A 21,584-nucleotide genomic window follows, 5' to 3' on the forward strand; every position below is an offset into this window, starting at 1 on the left:
ACATTTTCATTTGAATAATTTGTTTCACAATATTTTTTTTTATTTTTTAAAGAAAAGGTAGTAACTTAAAGATCCTGTAACACATTTTTTCATGGTTTTATTTCATAAATATGATGCTCAAATTAAAAATTGTCAATATTGTAAGTTCCAATAAGCATTATTTATTAATATATTACCGAATTTAACATTTCATCTAAATAAAGGGAGGTAATTAGAAATTTATTCTTATAAAGTCAAATTTTCCAATAAGAAATGAAAGCATATAATTAATTGATTACATATAATGTGCAAAAATATTTTCAGTTCATATTTTACATATTGTTCAATTTTATTGGCATAATTATATAAATATATAATTTATTGTAAGTATGGTACACACAGAGTAACAATATCAATCGTAAAACACACATGATAAAATGTTCACATGAACATAGAACATATACATAATGTACTAAAGATTTGTTTAGAGAAACAACATGTAATACTGATTTTCTTACATGAGAATTGAAAACTTGAAAAAATAAATGCACTTAATTGGGTTTTACGTTCTTACCAACACGTTATAGGTCATATTGCGACATTCCAGCTTTACTGGTGGAGGAAGACCTCAGGTGCCCTTTCGTACATTGTTTCAGGCACAAACAGAAACCTGAGTAGAACCACCGACGTTCCGCAAGCTAGCTGGATAGCTTCCTCACATGAAAGAATCCAAAGTCCCTGTCGGGATTCGAGCCCACAGTGGTGAGGGGGGCAGTCTGAATTACTAGTTGATATTTTATTTTGTGACTTAGAAATCAATGTGTTCTTTTTAACATTTTGACAAGATGTAATATTTAAAATATCAAAATTAGCAGATATATTTACTGATGTCTGGATTGTCCGTTTTGTTTGTTTCATTTTACGCCTTTTCCCAACAATATTTCAGTCATTTAGGCGGGTGACCTGCAGACTATGTAATGGATATGCCCTGCCTTCTTTAAATATAGAACAGTCAATTCAAGTTTTTGAATTATCAATATACTGTAGGCTACCAACAATACAGAGCCTGGTCTGACTGCAGATTTCACCGTTTGCCTGGTTTTATACTGGTGGAAAAGGCCATACATCTTAGATTACAGCAAGTTAGGGGTTAGATCACAAAAACAACAACAACAACAGCATTACAATAGAATGATTGTAACTTAAATAGTTTGTCTTCTTCACTTGCAATACCTCGTAATTTCGCTGCCAATGAAAAGGTAGAGAGTCTCTATCTATGTATTATTTTTTAACGATGTCACCAACTATAGATTAATGATAAACTCTTATTTATAGTATTTTCTTTTTCAACCTTATCAATTATTCTTTGCCCTTGCATTTACTAATTGAGAAAGTAGAGTACAAATGTGAATTTTTGCAGCATTGTTTCTCCAACGCTCTTTAAGAGACATTGCGTAGCACTGTAAAGCTTCTCTTGGTCTGCCTTCTTGTTCCACACACTTTCCGAGAAGATTTAGAGCTGTTTCACGGTGTCCAAGGTTTGGTTCCTTGTAAATAGTTCTAAGAAGTTTGAGGAGGGCAGCATGTTTGTCTCCATGTCTCCAAATCTGATTGTTTTTACCTTGTTATTGCAGAAAGTAGAGGTAAGGAGGGAATCCACCAACCAGCAAAGAAAATCCATCCAGTCATTGTCTGTTGCTGTACGGAATGCATTGGTCCTCTTGGGGTAGATCTAAAACATTTTCAAATTTAAGTTCAATTTGGTACACAGTGCATTTCGCATTGCCTGAAATCTAACACATGAGGCTTGTTTTGCATACTGTATGGCATCTTCCATATGATTTTCAGATATTGCAATTGAACCCTGGTCTCAGTGGTGTCGCACCATGTATACAGCACATACAGACAGGCTCAACAAATTTGTAGATCATAGCCCTCTTTCAATCTCACATAGAAACTAGATCAGCTTTTGTATTTCTTGTTTACAATATAAGATTGAAGCTAGTTTCAATTTACTGGATTTCAAAATGGTTTTTTCATCCAAAAAAAAGATGATTTTGAGGCATTTAAAGAAAGGGGTTGTTTTTTTTATGTTTTAAATTGGGGAAAACCCGGCAGGGTCCGTGGTTTTGAGAACCCTTTGGCAGACAAAGGAAGGGGTGTATCCTGTCCCAGGGTTTTAAATTCTAGTATCCCAAAAAAGTCCCCTTTTAAACCCTTTCCAGTTCTTCAAGGGGTGCTTTTGGGGAAATTGGGAAAAGGGTGAAAAAAAGGGAGGAAGGGAAAAATTTTTCAGTATTTGTCCTGAAAAATTTTGTCAAAGTCCTTTTTGTAGCGGCCCCGGACTTTAAATTATAAAACTTAAGGGGAGAGGCCCGTTCCCAAAACCCCTCACAATTTTAAATTTCCAAAAAGCGCCCCTTCCCTTTCCGCTGAAAAATTTGGGTTTATACTTCCCAGGTAAAAGGTTTGGGCCTTTAGGTGAAATCTTCACCCCTCATTCAAATTTGTTCCTGGGAAATGATAAAATGTGGACAATTTTCAAATTTCTGACACTTGTGTGCAAACGCTGTAAAACAAACGATAGGCAAGAAAGTAAAGTTATTTTCTTTCCAGATAATTATAATGTGAATTGGCAACACAGTGGAAGAGTACAGTTTTGCACATGTAACTGGAAAATTACATCTTTATAACTGTGGATTCTATGAAAGTTTTATAATTCATTTTTATCAAGACATAACAGTTCTAAGCTGTGTAATATTTAAATTTTTGAACATAAGGCATCCTTTCAGCTTAAAGCTGTTGGATATTCTCATTCTACTTCCTCATGACACTCCTTCTAACATCCAACAGGAACAAGAAAACATTCCATTCTGCTGGCAGTATTGCCAACATTTTCAGCAGAGGGCCAACTGACTTTCATCTTGTTTTGATCCAACCAATGTTCAGCTTGTTGTGGCCAAGTTTTACACTGAAGAGTAAACACATGGTCCATATCATAGTAACCAGGTTGACCTTGACTTGAACTTGCAGGCCATGTCTAATTTCCCCTTCTTGGGAAAAATTTAAAATTCCAGAATTTTTAAAAAGAACTTTTCCTGTTCTGTCTTTTAAAAAGATTTCATTAGTTTCCATTGTAGCAGGTACAGGTGCATCTGATCTCATAAATTGAAGAAAGCAATGCCCAGGCATTACTGAATTATCTTGAATCATCAATAGATTCAATCCACCAGGTATCCAGTCACTCCAGTCTTGTATAACAGTAATACCATTAAAACAGTAAAACTACATCAAGGTCTGAGCAAAGCTCCAATGTTGTTGTACCTTCAGATGTACTGCCAAAAAAGTAAAACAGACCACTGCCATCATTAACTTTACTATTGAGGCTTGCCACAGATTCCCGCAGTAGAAGTGATTTTCTCCTCTTCAGTATTATTTTCTCATTCACTCCAATATCAGCCAGAACTTCTGACAGTACTGAAGATACAGACTGTGTGTAATTTGGTGCCTGGTACGTCATTCTGAAAATACATTGTAAACTATTTTGCCTAAAGTTAAAACTGACTTTTCTGAAAATAGTTTTTAAAAATCTTTATATTAGCTTCATTTTTAATCTAGGTATATCATACGATATTGTTAGATGATATTGTTAAACGTGTTCAATTTTAAGCCCATTTATTCTTATTTGTTTATGACAGTATTATTCTACATTCTTGAATTAAAACTGAGCTATAAAGGTATTAAGCAACACGCCTGCAGATAGTTAAAATAAAAAAGGGCACTACATGTAGCGTACACACCGTATATATCAAATTTATACAAGGTATGTAACTCGACGTAGCAAATTCAACCGAAACGGTCAACATTTTCCTCTCGCATTTTTTAATACGACATATAAGACATATTTTCATACTTAAACGTGCAAACATAGCACAATCGATATATCTTTCAGTAACCGTTAAAAATATTGAGCCATCTATCTTCATTTACGATAAATTAATTATCAAACGTAAAAATTGTCCTTAAAATTGCGAGGTCGACATGTTTTGTGCCACGGAAATTTCCAAAATTACCATGAGTAAACATACATTAAGCTGCTTGCCGTTCGTAAGAAAGTATATATTTTATATAGTAAACGGGTGCTGGATAGTAATTTTGTTCTTGATGATCAAGGGGTGATAATTTTATGATAAATTGACCATTATTGGCATGGCAAATGTGCCGTACGCCTGTGGCAAAAACCAAGAGGTACTGAAAGTACAAAGCAAACACGTTGAAGTGGGATTTCACAAAGAAAACTGTTCAAAGGTTTCCAAACTGAGCTATAACTACAATTTCAGTTGAAAGAAAATATTTACCTCCTTGTAAAACTGAAAAAAAATCTAATGAAATTGTTCAAATAATGTCAAAATTACCTTTGTATATCAAAGTATTACCAATCCAGATTGCAAGCAAACATTAATAGTCAGAACAAAGATAAAGGTCCGGAAATCCATAGTGAAACTGAAAGTTTCAGCGATAAATAAAACCTTGAACTACAACTTGAAAACAAACACGTTTTTTTTGCTTATGCAAACTTACCTGGATGACTAATACCATAGTGTATAATCGGTAACGAATGTAAAGTTACCTGGATGACAAATACCACAGTGTATAATCGGTAACGAATGTAAAGTTACCTGGATGACAAATACCACAGTGTATAATCGGTATAACGAATGTAAAGTTACCTGGATGACAAATACCACAGTGTATAATCGGTAACGAATGTAAAGTTACCTGGATGACAAATACCACAGTGTATAATCGGTAACGAATGTGAAAATTATAACGGCGTATAGCCGAAACAAGTACCACACATAGTCAATCAAATTGAGAGAAATGAGCACATGATTTCTAACACATTATATTTCAAACCTAAGTACATTTACAAGAAAGTAATTAATTATATGTTGAAATGAATATTGAATTAAACATATACTTATATGTCAATTAATGTTTTTATTGATATATATTTGTTAAATATAAAAAAATGGATATTTAAGAAAAGAAAAACCTGCGTTCATTATGAAAATTGATTATAAATTAAAGAACGCATATCTTAAACATTTGTTACACCTTTAATTTAAACAAGCCAATCATCTTGGGATTGTTGTAGAAATATTTAATTGACCCCGAAATATTCCTTTTATTATCTGAATATCTGAGAATGTGAGCAGATTTCAAAACAAGGCGGCAATTAAGCATATGATTGTTCACAATTTAATGTGAGCGATAAATGCCACTTTAAAAGATTTAAAAACACGAGTATGCACAGCTTAAAACACATACATAATATAGTATAAAAACAAACGAACATTAACAAAATCATAAGCATGCAAGCTCCTCTTTGTACATTCTGTTTTAGACGTATCTAAAGGAATTCTCATGCTGTAACATGTGACAAGTGTCAAAGATGACACCATATTAAATGTGCAACCACAGGTATGATTTGCTTAAAATGAAGTATGATAAAAAACAATTGTCAAAATGATAAAATAATAATGCGTTTTTAATATATATTGTTTGCTTCTGAGCTTCATACATAAACTACTTAAAACAAAAAATATTATTAATAAAAGGACATGTTTTGTTTGGAGTTAAAACATACTTTTTTGTTAAAACATACTACTTATTCAGGTATCTCCGAGCAAAAAGAGAGAAATAAAGAATTCCTTAAGAAAGCCTAACAAGACTACGATGAAGCCGTATCAAATCTTGACCTTCGTTTCATTTGTGTTATTTGCCGTTTCGAGGACGAGTCTATGGAAACTAAGAGGAATCGACGATAGTGAAAATTAAGCGATCTTTTCGTGGCAAAAACACTCTGTAACTCAACTGTCTCCATGTCAGAAGAAGTTAGTGATTACGTTCGCGAAAACGACACTGATACATTTGACGTTTCAAGACCAGAGAGAGATATTAAACTTGACTTATTAGAGAGTGATATTCTCGATGATACAACTGTTGAGATACTGTCAATCTCGGAATTGACTTACCAAGTAATAGCGAAGGGTACAGAAACAGGGAAGCCGAACATTTTGTTAACACTCTGGATGCTACATTTTTGATCCAAATATCCTCGAAATTGGTCAGAAAGATTGTTTTCATGATTTCTAGGTAAATTCGAATATGGGTCATCTTTGGTTAAATAAATTTTGCCGCAGGGATCTGAATTTTGCATGCGACACTACACCTAACAATGGTGAACAATTCATTATTGTGCCAAGTTATATTAAAATCACTCTATGTAGAAGTTTTTAATGACCTCTAAGTGTGACCTTGACCTTTGACATAGAGACCTGGTTCATGCACGTGACACCTTCTCATAGTTGTGAACATTTCTATGAAGTTTCATTAAAATTCCTCCATGCGTGTAAAAGATAAGATACGGACAGAATTAAATGGCGCGCCCGTCCGCCAGGAGGGAACTATAATACGACCCGTTTTTCAAACGGGCTTAGAATTGAGTAGAGTAAGGGTGAAAGAACTGGTCCAAATTCTACAAGAATTTTCAAATTCTATGTGACGACTTGGACAGTAAAATAGGAACATGTAATTATATCAAACCTTTTATAAAGTCGTTGAGACTGACCATCTTGGGGCTATACAGTATATTCCACCAGGCTTTAGATATTTTATATGAAGAACTATCCAGCTAGCTTTTCAAGCATAAGGTTTCCCTTGTTAAGCTTGAATGTTGCCCTGTGGCCAGAGATTAGAATTTGACTATAAATAAGTTTTGATTAACGTAACCCTTCCCTCCTGAAACAGAACAGGTCAAAGTAGAGCTTGAAGCTATTGTTCTTTTCATTTTTAATTATCTTTCATGCATACTTTTTGTCTGACTGTATTGTAAAAATAGAACTTTAAACTAAATTGATCTCATTTAAGGTAAGTGTGGTGTTTAAGATCCATTACTTTTTTATATAGTTATGGAGTTATTGCCCTCTTATTGCGCATACTTTAATTCAGGAGTATTATTTGAAGTCAAAATGATTTGCACCAGGATAGTGACTATTAATTTCAGCAGATTGGTTTTCAATTTCAACAAATAGCAATGACAAAACAATAAATGCCAATGACAAAATTTATACAGAGTATGAAATAGTCTTGAAAAATAGGTCAAAGTCACAGTGTGTTATTCTTACAAGTTTTTCACAACACTCATTTTTATACTATCCCATTTCATAACCAGTGCATTTGTATTTTACACTATGGATAAAATTTTAATTAAATGATATTCATTGAAGCAGGTGCATAATGATCGTAGAAAGATGAGTTAAATCCTTGCAAAAAAATAAATACATAAAACGTCCCCCTTAAATGAGACAAAAATGTTCATATAGACACATGAACGAAGACTATACAGTTACAGTATGTACTATAGATTTGTGTAGGGAAGCAACATGTAATATTGACTTTTTAACATGAGAATTGAAAACTTGAATAAATAAATTCACTCTGAATTACTACTTGATATTTTATTTTTGCGACTTAGAAATAAATAGTGTTTCATTTTGACAAAGTGTAATATTTGAAATATCAAAATTTGCAGTTATATTTACTGATATCTGGGTTATTCAATGAGGGTGTTGCATTTTATTTAGCCCTTGAACTGCAGAATTTGTGAAATGGATATGCCCTGCCTTCTTTGAATTTAAAACAGTCAATTCAAGTTTTTGAATTATCAATATACTGTAGGCTACACACAATACAGAGCCTGGTCTGACTGCAGATTTCACCGTTTGCCTGGTTTTATACTGGTGGAAAAGGCCGTACACCTGAGATTCCAGCAAGTTGGGGTTAGATCACAAAAACCAACAACAACAACATTACAAACAAAATGATGAAAGGATTAATTGTAACTAAAATAGTTTGTCTTTTACTGCCTGGTAATTTAGCTGCCAATAAAAAAAGGTACAGAGTCACTTTAAATGTAATATTTGTTAAAGATTTCACCAAATAGTTTAATTATAAAACACATATTTTATGTAAGTTTTTTTTTCAACCTTATCAATTATTCTATGCCCTTGCATTTACTAATTCAGACATTACAGTACAAATGTGAATCTTTGCAGCATTGTTTCTCCACCGTTCTTTAAGAGACATTGTGTAGCACATTAAAGCTTCTCTCGCTCTGCCTTCTTGTTCCACACACTTTCCTAGAAGATTAAGAGCTGTTTCCCGGTGTCCCAGGTTTGGCTCCTTGTAAATGGTTCTAAGAAGTTTGAAGAGGGCGGTATGTTTGTCTTCATATCTCCCAAGTTGATTGTTTACCTTATATTGCAGAAAGAAGAGGTAAGGAAGGGAATCAACCACAGCAAAATTCATCCAGTCATCGACTATTTCTCTACGGAATGCACTGTCCTCTTGGGTAGATCTAAACATTTCAAATTTAAGTTCATTTGGTACACAGTGCATTTCACATGCCTGGAATCTAACACATGAGGCTGTAGCATACTGTATGGCATCTTCATAATGATTTTCAGATATTGCATTGAACCCTGGTCTCAGTGGTGTCGCACCATGTATACAGCACATACAGACAGGCTCAACAATTTGTAGATCATAGCCTCTTTCAATCTCACATAGAACTAGATCAGCTGTTTGTATTTCTTGTGCACAATATAAGATTGAAGCTAATTTCAATTTACTTGATGCAACATCGGTATTCAGTCCAAATAAGATGATTTTGAGAGCATCTGATGATACAGTGTTGTTTTTATTTATGTTCATCGAAGCAAGGACAGACCCAAGTGCTGTGCAGAACCATTGTGCCAGACAAAGGAAGGGTGTCGTATCCTGTCCCTCATGTTTAGTTCTGAGTATCCTTAAAATAGTGCTCTTTAATCCTTGCACAGCTTCTTCAGGAGTGCTATATTTGTGAATTGAAATGCTGAATAAAGTAGCAGCAAAATTTATCAGTATTTGTCCTGAAATTATGTCACATGTCTTCTTGTAGCGGCCTGGACTTAAGTTATAAAACTTAAGGTAGAGCCTGTTACCAAGACCATCACATTTAATTCCAAGAAGCGCCACTCCTTCCCAGCTGATAATTTGGTTGAGTACTTCCAGGATAAAAGGTTTGACTGCAGGTGAAATCTTCCCCCTCATCAAATTGTTCCCTGGTATGATAAAATGTGGACAATTTTCATTACTGACACTGGCGTGCAAGCGTTGCAAACACAACGATAGGCAAGAAAGTAAGTTATTTTCTTTCCAGATATTATAATGTGAATTGGCAACACAGTGGAAGAGTACAGTTTTACACATGTAGCTGGAAATCACATCTTTATACTGAGGATCTATGAATGTTTTTATAATCATTTTCATCAAGACATAACATCTAAGCTGTGTAATATTTAAATTGAACATAAGACACCTTTCAGCTAAAGCTGTTGATATTCTCCATTCTACATCCTCATTGGCACTACCTCTACATCCAACAGGAACAAGAAAGCATCCAGAATTGCTGCAGTATTGCATCATTTCAGCAGAGGGCCACTGACCTTCACCTTGTTGATCCAACCAATGTTCAGCTTGTTGTGGCCAAGTTTTACACTGAAGAGTAAACACATGGTCCATATCATAGTAACCAGGTTGTCCTTGACTTGAACTTGCAGGGCCATGTCTAATTTCACCTTCTTGGGAAAAATTTAATATTCCAGAATTTTTTAAAAGAGCTTTTCCTGTTCTGTCTTTGAAAAGGGTTTCATTAGTTTCACTTGTAACAGGTACAGGTGCATCTGATCTTATGAATTGAAGAAAGCAATATCCAGGTAATACTGAATTACCTTGAATCATTAATAGACTAAGTCCACCAGGTATCCAGTCACTCAAGTCTTGTATAACAGTAATACCATTAAAACAGTAAACTACATCAAGGTCTGAGCAAAGCTCCAATGTTGTTGTACCTTCAGATCTGCTGCCAAAAAAGTAAAACAGACCACTGCCATCATTAACTTTACTATTGAGGCTTGCCACAGATTCCCTCAGTAGAAGTGATTTTCTCCTCTTCAGTATTATTTTCTCATTCATTCCAATATCAGCCAGAACTTCTGACAGTATTGAAGATACAGACTGTGTGTAATTTGGTGCCTGGTACGTCATTCTGAAAATAAATATTTGGCTTTTGTTTGTACAGACTTGTATGAAAACAGTTTTTAAAAAGAGCCACTGAAGTTCGGGTGCAATGCACTATTGTTTTGTTTTTTTTGCTTTTTCTAAAAGCAAACAAATAAATGTTGAAACAAATCAGAAAAAAGAAATTTAAAGAAGAAAAATATTTTTTCCTTTTTCAAAATTTCAATAGGTAGGTTTAGTCACACTTGTTGTTTTGTCCAAATGTTCACTGATCAATTTTTTATCTTAAGCTTGTATATGCTCAAAATTTCATAGCCAAGAAAGGAGGTCCCATTGTCAAAATCTAGGTCAGCTGATATCAAAGTTCAATTTTACATCTTAAACTGTGCACATGGTCTATACATCAAAGGACAAGAAAGTAAGTCAATTCGTTGAATTATCTAGGTCACTTCATCAAAACCTAGGTTTGCTGATATTTACATCTTAAACTGTGCAAATGGTCCAAATGTCATAGCTAATAAGGAAATGAACAGAACAATGTTGATGAGATGCACAACAAGACATGGTATTTATCATTACCCTAAAGATTTGATGAAATTGCACCAGTAGTTTCAGTAAACTTCATTGTAGCTGGCAACACAGAACACACCTTTTAAATTCAAGGGCCATAACTCCGCAAAAAATCATTCAAGCAGAACAACCGGTAATTTGCACAAGAACTTGACCTATCAATATATCCTGTAAGGTTTTTTTGAAATTGCATAAGTTGTATAAGAGGAGTAGTCCGGACAAACTGAAAAAATCAAAATAATTAAAGGGCCATAACTACGACAAAAATTATTGAACCATAAAAACCCGATGATATGCACAACTAGACTTGGATAATCATTCCTATTAAGTTTGGATAAAATTGATGGTGTGTCTAAATATGAAGTTAATCCATTTATAAATAACAGTTATACCCAGCTACAGGACAAAAAAGAGAATTTCATTAATTTGACCGTGACGGTCAAGTTCAATTAAATATATTTGTTTGGTAACAAGTCTTGTTTTGTCAACGTATACATATAATCCGTACATAAATGACAAAATTGATGGTCAATGTCATTTAAATCTCAAGGTCAGTGACAGTTCAACCTAAAAGAAGGTCTTGTCCAAGTAATCAAAAGGTTGTTGTATCCAATGATGATGATAACCCATTGATTATTACCAAGTAACCGTTGATTTTAGCAAAATTTCTTATACATGAATGTCTTATCATAAAGAATGTATTGTCATAATATAATATCAATCCATTCATTAATTACAAAAAATTTTTAGATTTTTGTGAAGATGAAAAATTTAATAATTTGACCTTTAAAACTCGGGGGATTTATGAGTGAAGGTAAGGGGTTTCGGGTTTTTAAAAAATTTTTTTTGATGACATCCATCAGGTGGGGTGGGGTGGAGTATTACAGTATAGAATACATATACATGGACATTAAAAACAACATATACGTAAAAATTTACATGCATGAGAATAAATAAACATGCACACGAGCACCAAGGATAGCACAAATATACTCTTATTTCCATTGCACATGGTCCCCTGTGAAATTTAATTCATTGAACACATTCTAGACTAGAATTACAACATTGTATCACACTATTCAAAGTAAAACAGAGTAAATTTACTATAAAGCAAATAACAAAATTAACAAGCAATTATCATAGTATTGAAAGCAATCCATAAGTCCCCTACTGGATAGAACCCCAGCAACATTCTGAAGGGCCATTGGCCATTCACTAATGTTTCAATTTTTCTTTTTTTAAGAAAATTTCTTGGAAATGTTCTTTAAAAGTGATCACAGGAAACAGTTCTTATGAACAGACAGACTGAATGACACTCTAAAAATAATTTTTTAAACATCCCTGTTACCAAAATATATATAACATTTTTAAAAGCAAAATTCTTAAAGAGGAGATAACTCTTGAAATAAAGGTCCAATATGTCATACATGATCTGAGTGTAACAAAGAACAATTAGTAACGAAGCTGTTCATAATGAATGTTTATTTTGAATTCGAAGTAAAAGAAAGTTAAAAGAATGAATGAAAATAGTTCAAAGTTTAAGTAAAAATGACACAAATTCTGAAGTAAATCCTATAAATAATGAACAAGTTGGAAGTTCAAGGGGGACATAATTCTGGAAATAGTCTCGCTAGAGTATTGAACCTTTTCACAAATGATTTGAGTGTAATAAAAAATATATATGAAGTTTGAAGAAGATACATTAAGAAATAAAGAAGTTATTAAAAAAACAAACTTTTTTCAGGTAAGTTCAAGGGAGGCAATTCTGATATTTTTTGTGCTAAAGTTCAAACCTTGTCACATATGTTGTGATTGATGACCAGAAACTTATGTTTGAAGTTTGAAATAAATACGTCATAGTGAAGAAGCCTAAAAACTAGAATCAGAAATCTTGACGATGTTGCCAACTTTTGACAGCTCTCAATATACTCCATATAGTCAAGATTAAACTGATGTGTATAATTCATTTCCATACTACCATCTATCCATATTTTAAGTTTCATAAAAATTTCAGCTTTTTTTGACAAATCACAAAATATTGTTACATGTGCCATGCTTTAAGCCTATTTGTTGCCATGACAACCATTTTCTTTAAAATAGGAAGAAAAGAAAATTAAAGCACATAAGGCGCTGAATTTGTTTGGGCCTCAGAATGGTGAAGGTTGTGAGATTATAAAACAATTTGTTTTTGTCTAGTGCCACCAATGCTTTCCAGCGTTTTAATTGTAGTAAACTGGCTATAAGACTAATTGCAACACTAATATTCAATTCAATGTTTATTTGACTTAAAAAAAATTGAAAAAAAAAATGTGTTGCCTTAATTGGGATATGAACTCCAGACCTCTCGCTTCCTAAGCGAGCGCGCAAACCCCTCGACCTAGGTGAAGTTATATGTTAACGGCCTGAAGAAAACCATATTATTCGAAATAAAGGTTTGTATCCCTTATTATTTCGACACTAACTGTTGTTTAACACAGATGTAATTAATCATTCATGGAGCTTACTATAAGCATGTATATCTATAAAGAATAGAACAATATTAGAAATCTTTGACCATTCGGGAACTATTTTGCTTGAAAATTAATGCGTCTGTCATTTGACCACCTTTACGCAGTGATCTCTCCTGAAATTTTCGGCGTTAGTGTACATATAAAGGGAAGTAACCGCTTCAAAAAAGCGGACTACTTTCGGCATTTGCAATTGACAGCATCAGAGTCTGAAATTTCGCTACCATTATTTGTTTGGTCTAACGACCCAAACAAATAAAAAGACATGCATAATCTCCATACTGCCATCTATCCATATTTCGAGTTTCATAAAAATATTTTCAGTACTTTTTGCAATATCACTAAGATCCAGTTTTATGTGATAAATTTGCCATATTTTCAGTCTATTTGTTGTCATAGCAACCAGAATTTTCAAGATAGAAAAAAAAGAAGACAAGCATAATATCTCCATACTGCCATCTACCCATATTTCAAGTTTCATAAAAATATTTCCAGTACTTTTTTGCCTTATCACTAGATCCATTTAATGTGTATAATTTGCCATATTTTCAGTCTGTTCGTGCCCTAGCAACCAGAATTTTCAACATAGGAAGAACAGAAAAAGACGTGCATAATCTCCATACTGCCATCTATCCATATATCAAGTTTCATAAAAATATTTTCAGTACTTTTTGCGTTATCGCGGGATCCAGTTTTGTTGACTGACTGACGGACAGACAGACGGACGGAGGTTAAACTTAAAGTCCCCCCCGGTAAACCGGTAGGGGACTAAGTATCAGCTAAGTATATACATAACAAAGTTAAAGTCAGTTATAGTTAAGACATTAATATATAAACATTTGAGGTCAAGGTCATTTTTTAGATGAAGGTCAAGGTCTGTCCTTTTTATCCTTTAAAGCTTTGGGGACGGCAACGGCAACGCCGATATGACGGCATGTTAACAATCCCTATATTTTTTTCTTTGCTAAAATGTTTGTATAGGAAGATAGAATTTAATTTTAGGTATATCATACAATATTGTGAGGTATGTTCAACTTTAACCAGTTGATTATTTTAGTAAATGTCGGCCTTATTCTACATTCTTGCATTAAAAGATTAGGCCACACGCCTCCAGATGGTAAAACGAAAAAGGGAGCCACATGTGTTGTAAACGTTCGTCAGTGTTAAAAAAGGGCAACCACTATCAATTACCTTTTTTTATATAAATGCCACAAATTATAAAGGGACATAACTCCTACTAAATTGCCTATAGGGTGTTGTAATTTGTCGTACACATTTTTCTTATCATGAAAATTAAGTTATACAAGTTGTTTCAAGTTTATAGCTTTGATAGTTTTAAAATTATCCTGCTAAAAGTAAGCTATTATAACAAACAAGAAGTAAATAATGGGCATATTAACTATAAAGATATACAGTATAGCTTTCAGAATGATGTTGTTTTGTTTTCAACGTTGTCATGACATGACAAGTATTTCAAGTTTCATGAGGATCATTCTACTATATAAGTTTTATTGACAAGAATTCTATGTAAAAATGGGCAAAAGCTCTTAAGAATAATACACCTTGTCTTCATTATAGTTTTTGCACGATGACGAAGAGCGATCATTATAGCTAGACTTTTTATTTGAAGCAGACGACCTAAAATAAAATAAAATTTCTAGTAAACGGTAAAGCTGCTTTTTAAATTCACCGTCTTCAAATTTGTTTCCTTGCTTCTTCAGATGTTAATGCACGAAAAAAGATGCATAGACACTAAGCTTTTATTTATTTGGTTATTCAGCTATTCTAATTATGATACATTTTGCATTAAATTTTCATTTTGCTCTGTGTCATTATGTCATTATTTATTCCCTGCGGTCTGGAGACCGCAGGGTATTGGTACGCGTTTAACTTTTGAGGCATGGAGGAGCACGTGACCTGTTTTCGGTACATGGAGGAGCATGTGATCTGTAAACCGTACATGATTGGTTAATTGACCTTTTCGAAAACCTAGCTAAATACCGTTTGCCGGTACGTTACGGATTCACCTGTGGTCTCAACCCGGTACGGAATTAGACCGAACCCATTGTAGTCTAGAAAGTTGTTCTTTAAAATTATGAAATGGCCCAATTTAAGTCATCACTAGTTAGATTGGTCATAATTAAAGTGTATTTATTGCATGTGTGTAGTTTTTGTGTGTTATATGATGACTTTAAAAGTTGTTTTTTGTGTATTCTCCAGGAACTCATTTGTTGGTGGAAGGATTAAAGATGTACTACCCACCAGCTGTCAGGAGTTTTTAATGTGGTGAATTTAAACAGTGTTACAACGAATGAAGATTTCTGAAAAAAGTAGATGGCTAACCTATTATATTTTGGGCATCATTTGACTTAGATAGTGTTAATGTTTAAAGTTAAAGACAGTATATAATTCATCGAGAACAGTGGAGTCCAGAATTAAACCTCAAATTTGACTGATTTACTATAGAAATAATAGTACGAAAATTCACAGGGCCGAGTCCAAGATAAGAAATGTCAAAAGGGGAACTGGTTGATGGATATGGATGAAACTTTGCATCAGTGTTGTGTTTATGAATAGAAGTCAGGAAAATAAAGGATTACTGACAGGTTTGAACATTTTAAATTTTATTTCAAATTTTAAATTTTGACATTTTAAATTGGGACATATGTTGTTGTTGTTATCTCCCCTTCAAATGTAGATGTCTGCTACTGTGTCAGTAAAGCAGGGAGAAGGGTACAGAGCTTTTGCATGAAAAGATTAACCACATTTTATTGAATTAAAACTGTAAAAATAAATTTAGAATTAAAAAATGAAATTTAAATTTTGTAAAAGCAGTTTATAAATTGATAAATTTTATTTTTGCCCCCTGTGTTAAGCAATATACTATAAATTAATCTAGCTTATTTTTATAAGATTTATATTAGATAATGATAATTTTTAGAGAAATGCATCTTAAATTATGGATAAATTATGCATTGAAGGAATTGGGGAGTGTGTGGTTTCAGATTGGTTACATTGTAAAAAAAAGTGATTGGCAAGCTCATTCCAGAGATCTCTAAGGGGCCCAAGATTCACCGGCCATGGAATTCGAAACAAGCACCATAGTAGCCTATTGCTCATATGGACCACACATTATATGTTTTGATGTTTCAGCAAAGGATTGATGCTGTAGTAATCAGTATGTAAATATTCACTATTGTCCTGTATTTAAATGAAGAAGAACTTACAATTGAACAGGACAAATGTGATTTATATTTTGGAAATATAGGCATTTTCAGTGTAGTGAAACTTGATGTTTTGCTGTGTTTTGCAGAATGTATTTGCTAGTAATATATACACATAAAAGATTTTCTAGTCATTAAACAGTGTATTTTATGGATAATTGGCTCATTTAGAATAACACAGTTGATATGATTGTTGTTGTTGTTGTAGCTGCTACAGCAGTTAAATTAGGTTAGGTTTATAATGTCTAAACTGCTATTTTCATGCAGGCATGCATTTTTCAGCACACAATATTTATATAAGCTCTCCTGTGTGAATTAGCAAATCTAGCCATTTATTAATTAAGAACATTATTTTCTTCTTTTTCAGATATTAGAATTACAGCATAAAATGCCCCTTATAATTTTCCTTAGGGGCATGTACTAGTGTTGCATATCTTTTCAGACCATGCAGTTACCAAAGCCCTGGGTTTGAGTATATGAATCTTACCTTATCCTGGTAAAGATCTATGGAAGGACTCCTTCAGCTCTGTTTGGGCAGCAGCTTTTGTCAGGACACAATTGAGAAGGTAATAACTTATGTCTAGTTTGAAACTTCAAGCTATTGACGGTAGCGCCTCCCAATGCTCGGACAATATTTGGTAGTTATTTTGATGTATTTCAGGAGAAAATTTCTCTAAATTCTGACTATATTAAGACTTCTCAATGATTTAAAGTGGGAGACGTATGTGTCATCTTTTTTAAAGCCTTAATTTGTGTGAGAGTTGGCTAATCTTACTTTGTCAGTAGACATAGCCATGGTGATATGGTAACCTCTTGCTAACCTTAAGATTACCTCTGTTTGTCTTTATTGATATCTTAAGCAAACAATGTACGGGTGTGTATGTTGGTTCTTTACTTTATTTACCATGGTATATAGGTAAAAACCATAATCAGTAAGTTTTTATTACAATATTGAAGGAAAAAGTTATGAAAAAAGCACATTTAATTGTGATTACTTGTATTTTAACCCAAAATTTCATGCTCTCATTTAAAGAAATTGAGTTTCTATTACAATTTTTAAGCAATAAAAACTTATTCTTTCATAAAAGTAACAGTATGACATTAGCCGGTAACATTAAACTTTATTCAAAGAAAATCCATTTACAGAATCAAAAGATATGACAGAATTTGTAATATAAATTTTTGCGTAAAATTCTATTGGCCGAGCCTGACTTTTCGCATGAAGGTTCATATTTAAGAAATTGTACCGCATTAATGTAATTTTGTTAGAGACATGTCAAACCTATATGACTGTATTTTGTATAACACTAAATTACTAGGAAATGAGTATAAAGTTTGGCTTAACTTAAATTTTGGATTCATTTAGGTCTCAACCCGGTACGGAATTAGACCGAACCCATTGTAGTCTAGAAAGTAGTTCTTTTAAAATTATGAAATGGCCCCAATTTAAGTCATCTCTAGTTAGATTGGTCATAATTAAAGTGTATTTATTGCATGTGTGTAGTTTTTGTGTGTTATATGATGACTTTAAATGTTGTTTTTTGTGTATTCTCCAGGAACTCATTTGTTGGTGGAAGGATTAAAGATGTACTACCCACCAGCTGTCAGGAGTTTTTAATGTGGTGAATTTAAACAGTGTTACAACAGAATGAAGATTTCTGAAAAAAGTAGATGGCTAACCTATTATATTTTGGGCATCATTTGACTTAGATAGTGTTAATGTTTAAAGTTGAAGACAGTATATAATTCATCAAGAACAGTGGAATCCAGAATTAAACCTCAAATTTGACTGATTTACTATAGAACTAATAGTACGAAAATTCACAGGGCCGAGTCCCTGTAGGGAATTAGTCCGAATTACACATAATTAAGAACTTGATATTTCTAATTTTCTATAATTATTTTACCGTTTAAGGTGGAAAAACTTGAATGATGTGTTTGAAAATTATCAATGTTTCTTTAATATCTATCTCAAATTTTACAAACAATAAATTGTTTATACTGAAAATATACAAAATTAAAATATTTCGTAGTGGCATCTGCCATAATAAAATAGAGATATTTTTCTGCGTAAACTTGTGTGTTTACTTTATTTATTTTTTTTGCTCGGAATTATTCATAAAAAAGAGAAGGCCTATTTAATCATTTTCTTAAAAAGAAATAATTGTTTTATGTTCGACCTTCTCCGGTCTTCAACGGTCACCAGTTTCCAAAGACATTCTTCTATTCAATTGTCAACTATATTCCTGATACAAACGTTTATTTATCCCCCCACCCCAAATAATGTTGGAAAAAGTTAAATGAACTATATTTAAATCATTAAAATGTTCACCGCAGGAAACCATTATACTTGTATGACTCTTTGTATGATATATTGTAAAACTGAAGAAAAAAAATGTCTGATTAAAATGTTAAATAATGTTAAAGTTACCTTTTTGTATCAAAGCATTAACATTCCAGATCTACAAGCAAACATAAGTAGACAGCTCAAAGATAAAGGTCCGGAAATCCATAGTGAAACTGAAAGTTCAAGAGATAAATAAAACCTGGAAGTACGAATGGAAACTGAAAGTACAAACAAACACGTTGGTTTATTTTGACTAATACATGTAATACCACCGTGTGTAATAGGTTACGAATGGAAATATTACAACGGTAACACAAAAAAGCCGAAACGAGTACCACACATAGTAAATCAAATTGAAAGAAATGCGCATACAATTGCTAATACATGTTTAAATCATTTCATGAAAGTGTTTTTTTTTTCTTTCAAGATCATTCGATCGCGAATGAGACGACATGGCTAGCGTATTGAAGGCGACTTTTATGTGTGCCATTAGCTTGTGTTGAACAGTTTGAACAGTTTATTGAAAATGCTGGGCCTCTTAGAGGCATGAGTCACATATACAATAATATACATAATATGAAATATCATAGAGTTCCACGAAATATACTAATGAACTGCATGGCAGATATATAAAAACGAAAGTGTTACATTATGAAATAGTTACTAAAATGCTGATATATATTTTTTTACAGAATACTGCAAGTTTTAACAATATACATGTGTACTCTATCTGTGCTATTCATTAACATAGAAAACTTGAAAACAGCATCATCTTAAAAAGTATACATATACATCTTGGTAAGGTATGTCATTTTTGCCGTATGCGCTTATTCAACAAAACATGTATCAATTAAGGCCACGTACGTAAAATGCATTTGTGTCATTCGTGTTTTCGCCCCGCGACCCCCCGCCAAGCGATAAATCGAGAATTAACAATTTAAAACGGCGAGGTCGCGGGACTAGCGAGGGCGCGGGGCGAAGTTTAATAAATAAAAGTTCGCCACCGCGCGGGCTCGGGACGAGATTTAAGAAATAAAACGGCGGGGTCGCGGAGCGAAAACACACTAATTAGCGTTAATTTTCGGCGGGGTCGCGGGGCGAAAACACGAATGGCACAAATCAGCCACCATAGTTTACTCTCGTTTACTTGATTTAGATAACATCTGACACGAATTTTCTTATTTAAATGAACGCCACACTATCGACTTTTGTCGACAAAATCTACCTTAATGCAAATGCAGACATTTGATATTTTCTAATTTTTACGTCACTGATATAAATGTACATGGACATGATTATTCTTTCAAAAGATGACAGCATTCTATATAGTAATTTGAAGGAGCTAAAAATCATTTATCTGATCATAAAATAATTGTGACAAACTATTCCATCTTTTTTTAAAAGATACCCAGTACATTTGTACAATCATTCAACATGCCTACTTTTATAGTGCATTTATACGAAGTCTAGTAGCTTTTTTTCGTAAAATTGTATCAACCAAAGTGTATTCTTTTTTATTTCTGGTTTTGTTTACTTCGAATTTAACTTTGTATAGTCATTAATCGGCGAGGGATGAATAACCAGTATAAAGATATATCCGTTAGTAGCCGACAGCAAATCCCAAATGATTTCTTAATAGGTGGTGATAGACAAATGGCTCTGTACAAAAGTTTTACCAATGATTTTGACATATTTATCATATATAGCCTTACGATGTTGCAGATTGTGTCTGGGCAATACCGTCTGCATGGGTGATTTCATCATTATTTGATGCACATAACCACCTTCAGTAAATGATGTTTATCCTGAAAAAACATGCCACCATGTCTAAGGCCAAAGTTACTGCAAGGGTTTAGGCCTGGTATATTTCTCATTGATTCTTCAGCGCAGTTTTGGATAATGTTTAAATTTCAAAATCATTTGGTTCACACGACCTTCAGAAGAAGTTGATGAATTGCGTCATAGTCCAGCGGGGTATATAACTTAGAGTATTTCCCATAAATGTTAGGTCTGAATGTTTAGGGCCATAAATTTGTGTGTGTGTGTGTGTGTGTGTGTGTGCGTGCGTGCGTGCGTGCATGTGTGCGTGTGCGTGTGTTTTAAGTTATTGGTACACATGTCTAAGATTAGTACAGTATATTTCATGTGCAAGACCTACGTCAATATGTTGAAAGTCCAGGTCCACTTAGATAATTGAACTTATAGTTTATCTTTAATACATCCGTTATCATGGTAAGTGCAGTTTTTACCTGCAACTTATCTCTTTAAGAACCATTACTTTTCTAACATGATATTTACAGTACTTATTTCATTATTATTAAGTTCTTTTTCAATAATGCAGCATGGGATTTTATTGAAAGCTATTTATGAACACCGTCTGTAAAATTTAATAAGTCCGATTCCAACAAAATTTGGGAGATTTTGTTTTTTGGTGAAAGACTTTCAAAGTTTTTCAAGGGATATAATTCCATGCATAAATCAAGTCGTCAATGCAAGTAAAAGAAGTAATAGGAAAGCCTAATCATGGCTTTTGGGGCCCTATTGAACTTGTCTCGGGGGCACATAAGTTTATATCAGATATTTTGGGACATTTTTAAAACATCTTCAGAACTGCATGGGGTTTGATTGGTGCATTACATTAAGAACCTCTAAGACATGTGTTCAAATCTTGGTCCCTGATCTCGCTACTGAAGCATATATTTTTATGATTAAGAGATTTGTAGAGAAAACTTCAAAAGAAAAACTCCATCTACATAATATCTGCAGAATAACCTTATAGACCTAATTTACTCGAATCATGACTCACTTTTTCGAATTGGGGCTGACATTGGG

At 33.3% G+C, this 21,584-nt stretch overlaps 1 protein-coding gene across 1 annotated transcript; it reads right to left on the bottom strand.

The window, feature by feature from the left end:
• Positions 1-5,161: 5,161 nt before the first annotated feature.
• Positions 5,162-18,987, bottom strand: LOC132747602 (uncharacterized). Its single transcript, XM_060737023.1, has 2 exons — positions 18,837-18,987; positions 5,162-10,132 (listed from the first exon to the last, which is right to left on the bottom strand). Exon 2 carries the CDS (start codon positions 10,129-10,131, stop codon positions 8,044-8,046), a length of 2,088 nt encoding a protein of 695 aa, XP_060593006.1. The 5' UTR covers position 10,132; positions 18,837-18,987; the 3' UTR covers positions 5,162-8,043.
• Positions 18,988-21,584: the final 2,597 nt, after the last annotated feature.

Source organism: Ruditapes philippinarum, unplaced genomic scaffold (genome assembly GCF_026571515.1).
Source record: "Ruditapes philippinarum isolate M1 unplaced genomic scaffold, ASM2657151v2 ctg7620_1_1_1_1, whole genome shotgun sequence".
Classification (NCBI taxonomy): Eukaryota; Metazoa; Mollusca; class Bivalvia; order Venerida; family Veneridae; genus Ruditapes; species Ruditapes philippinarum.

Excerpts from the sequence above, each read along its gene's own strand:
- LOC132747602 (XM_060737023.1), bottom strand. The coding sequence starts at position 10,131 with ATGACGTACCAGGCACCAAATTACACACAGTCTGTATCTTCAATACTG.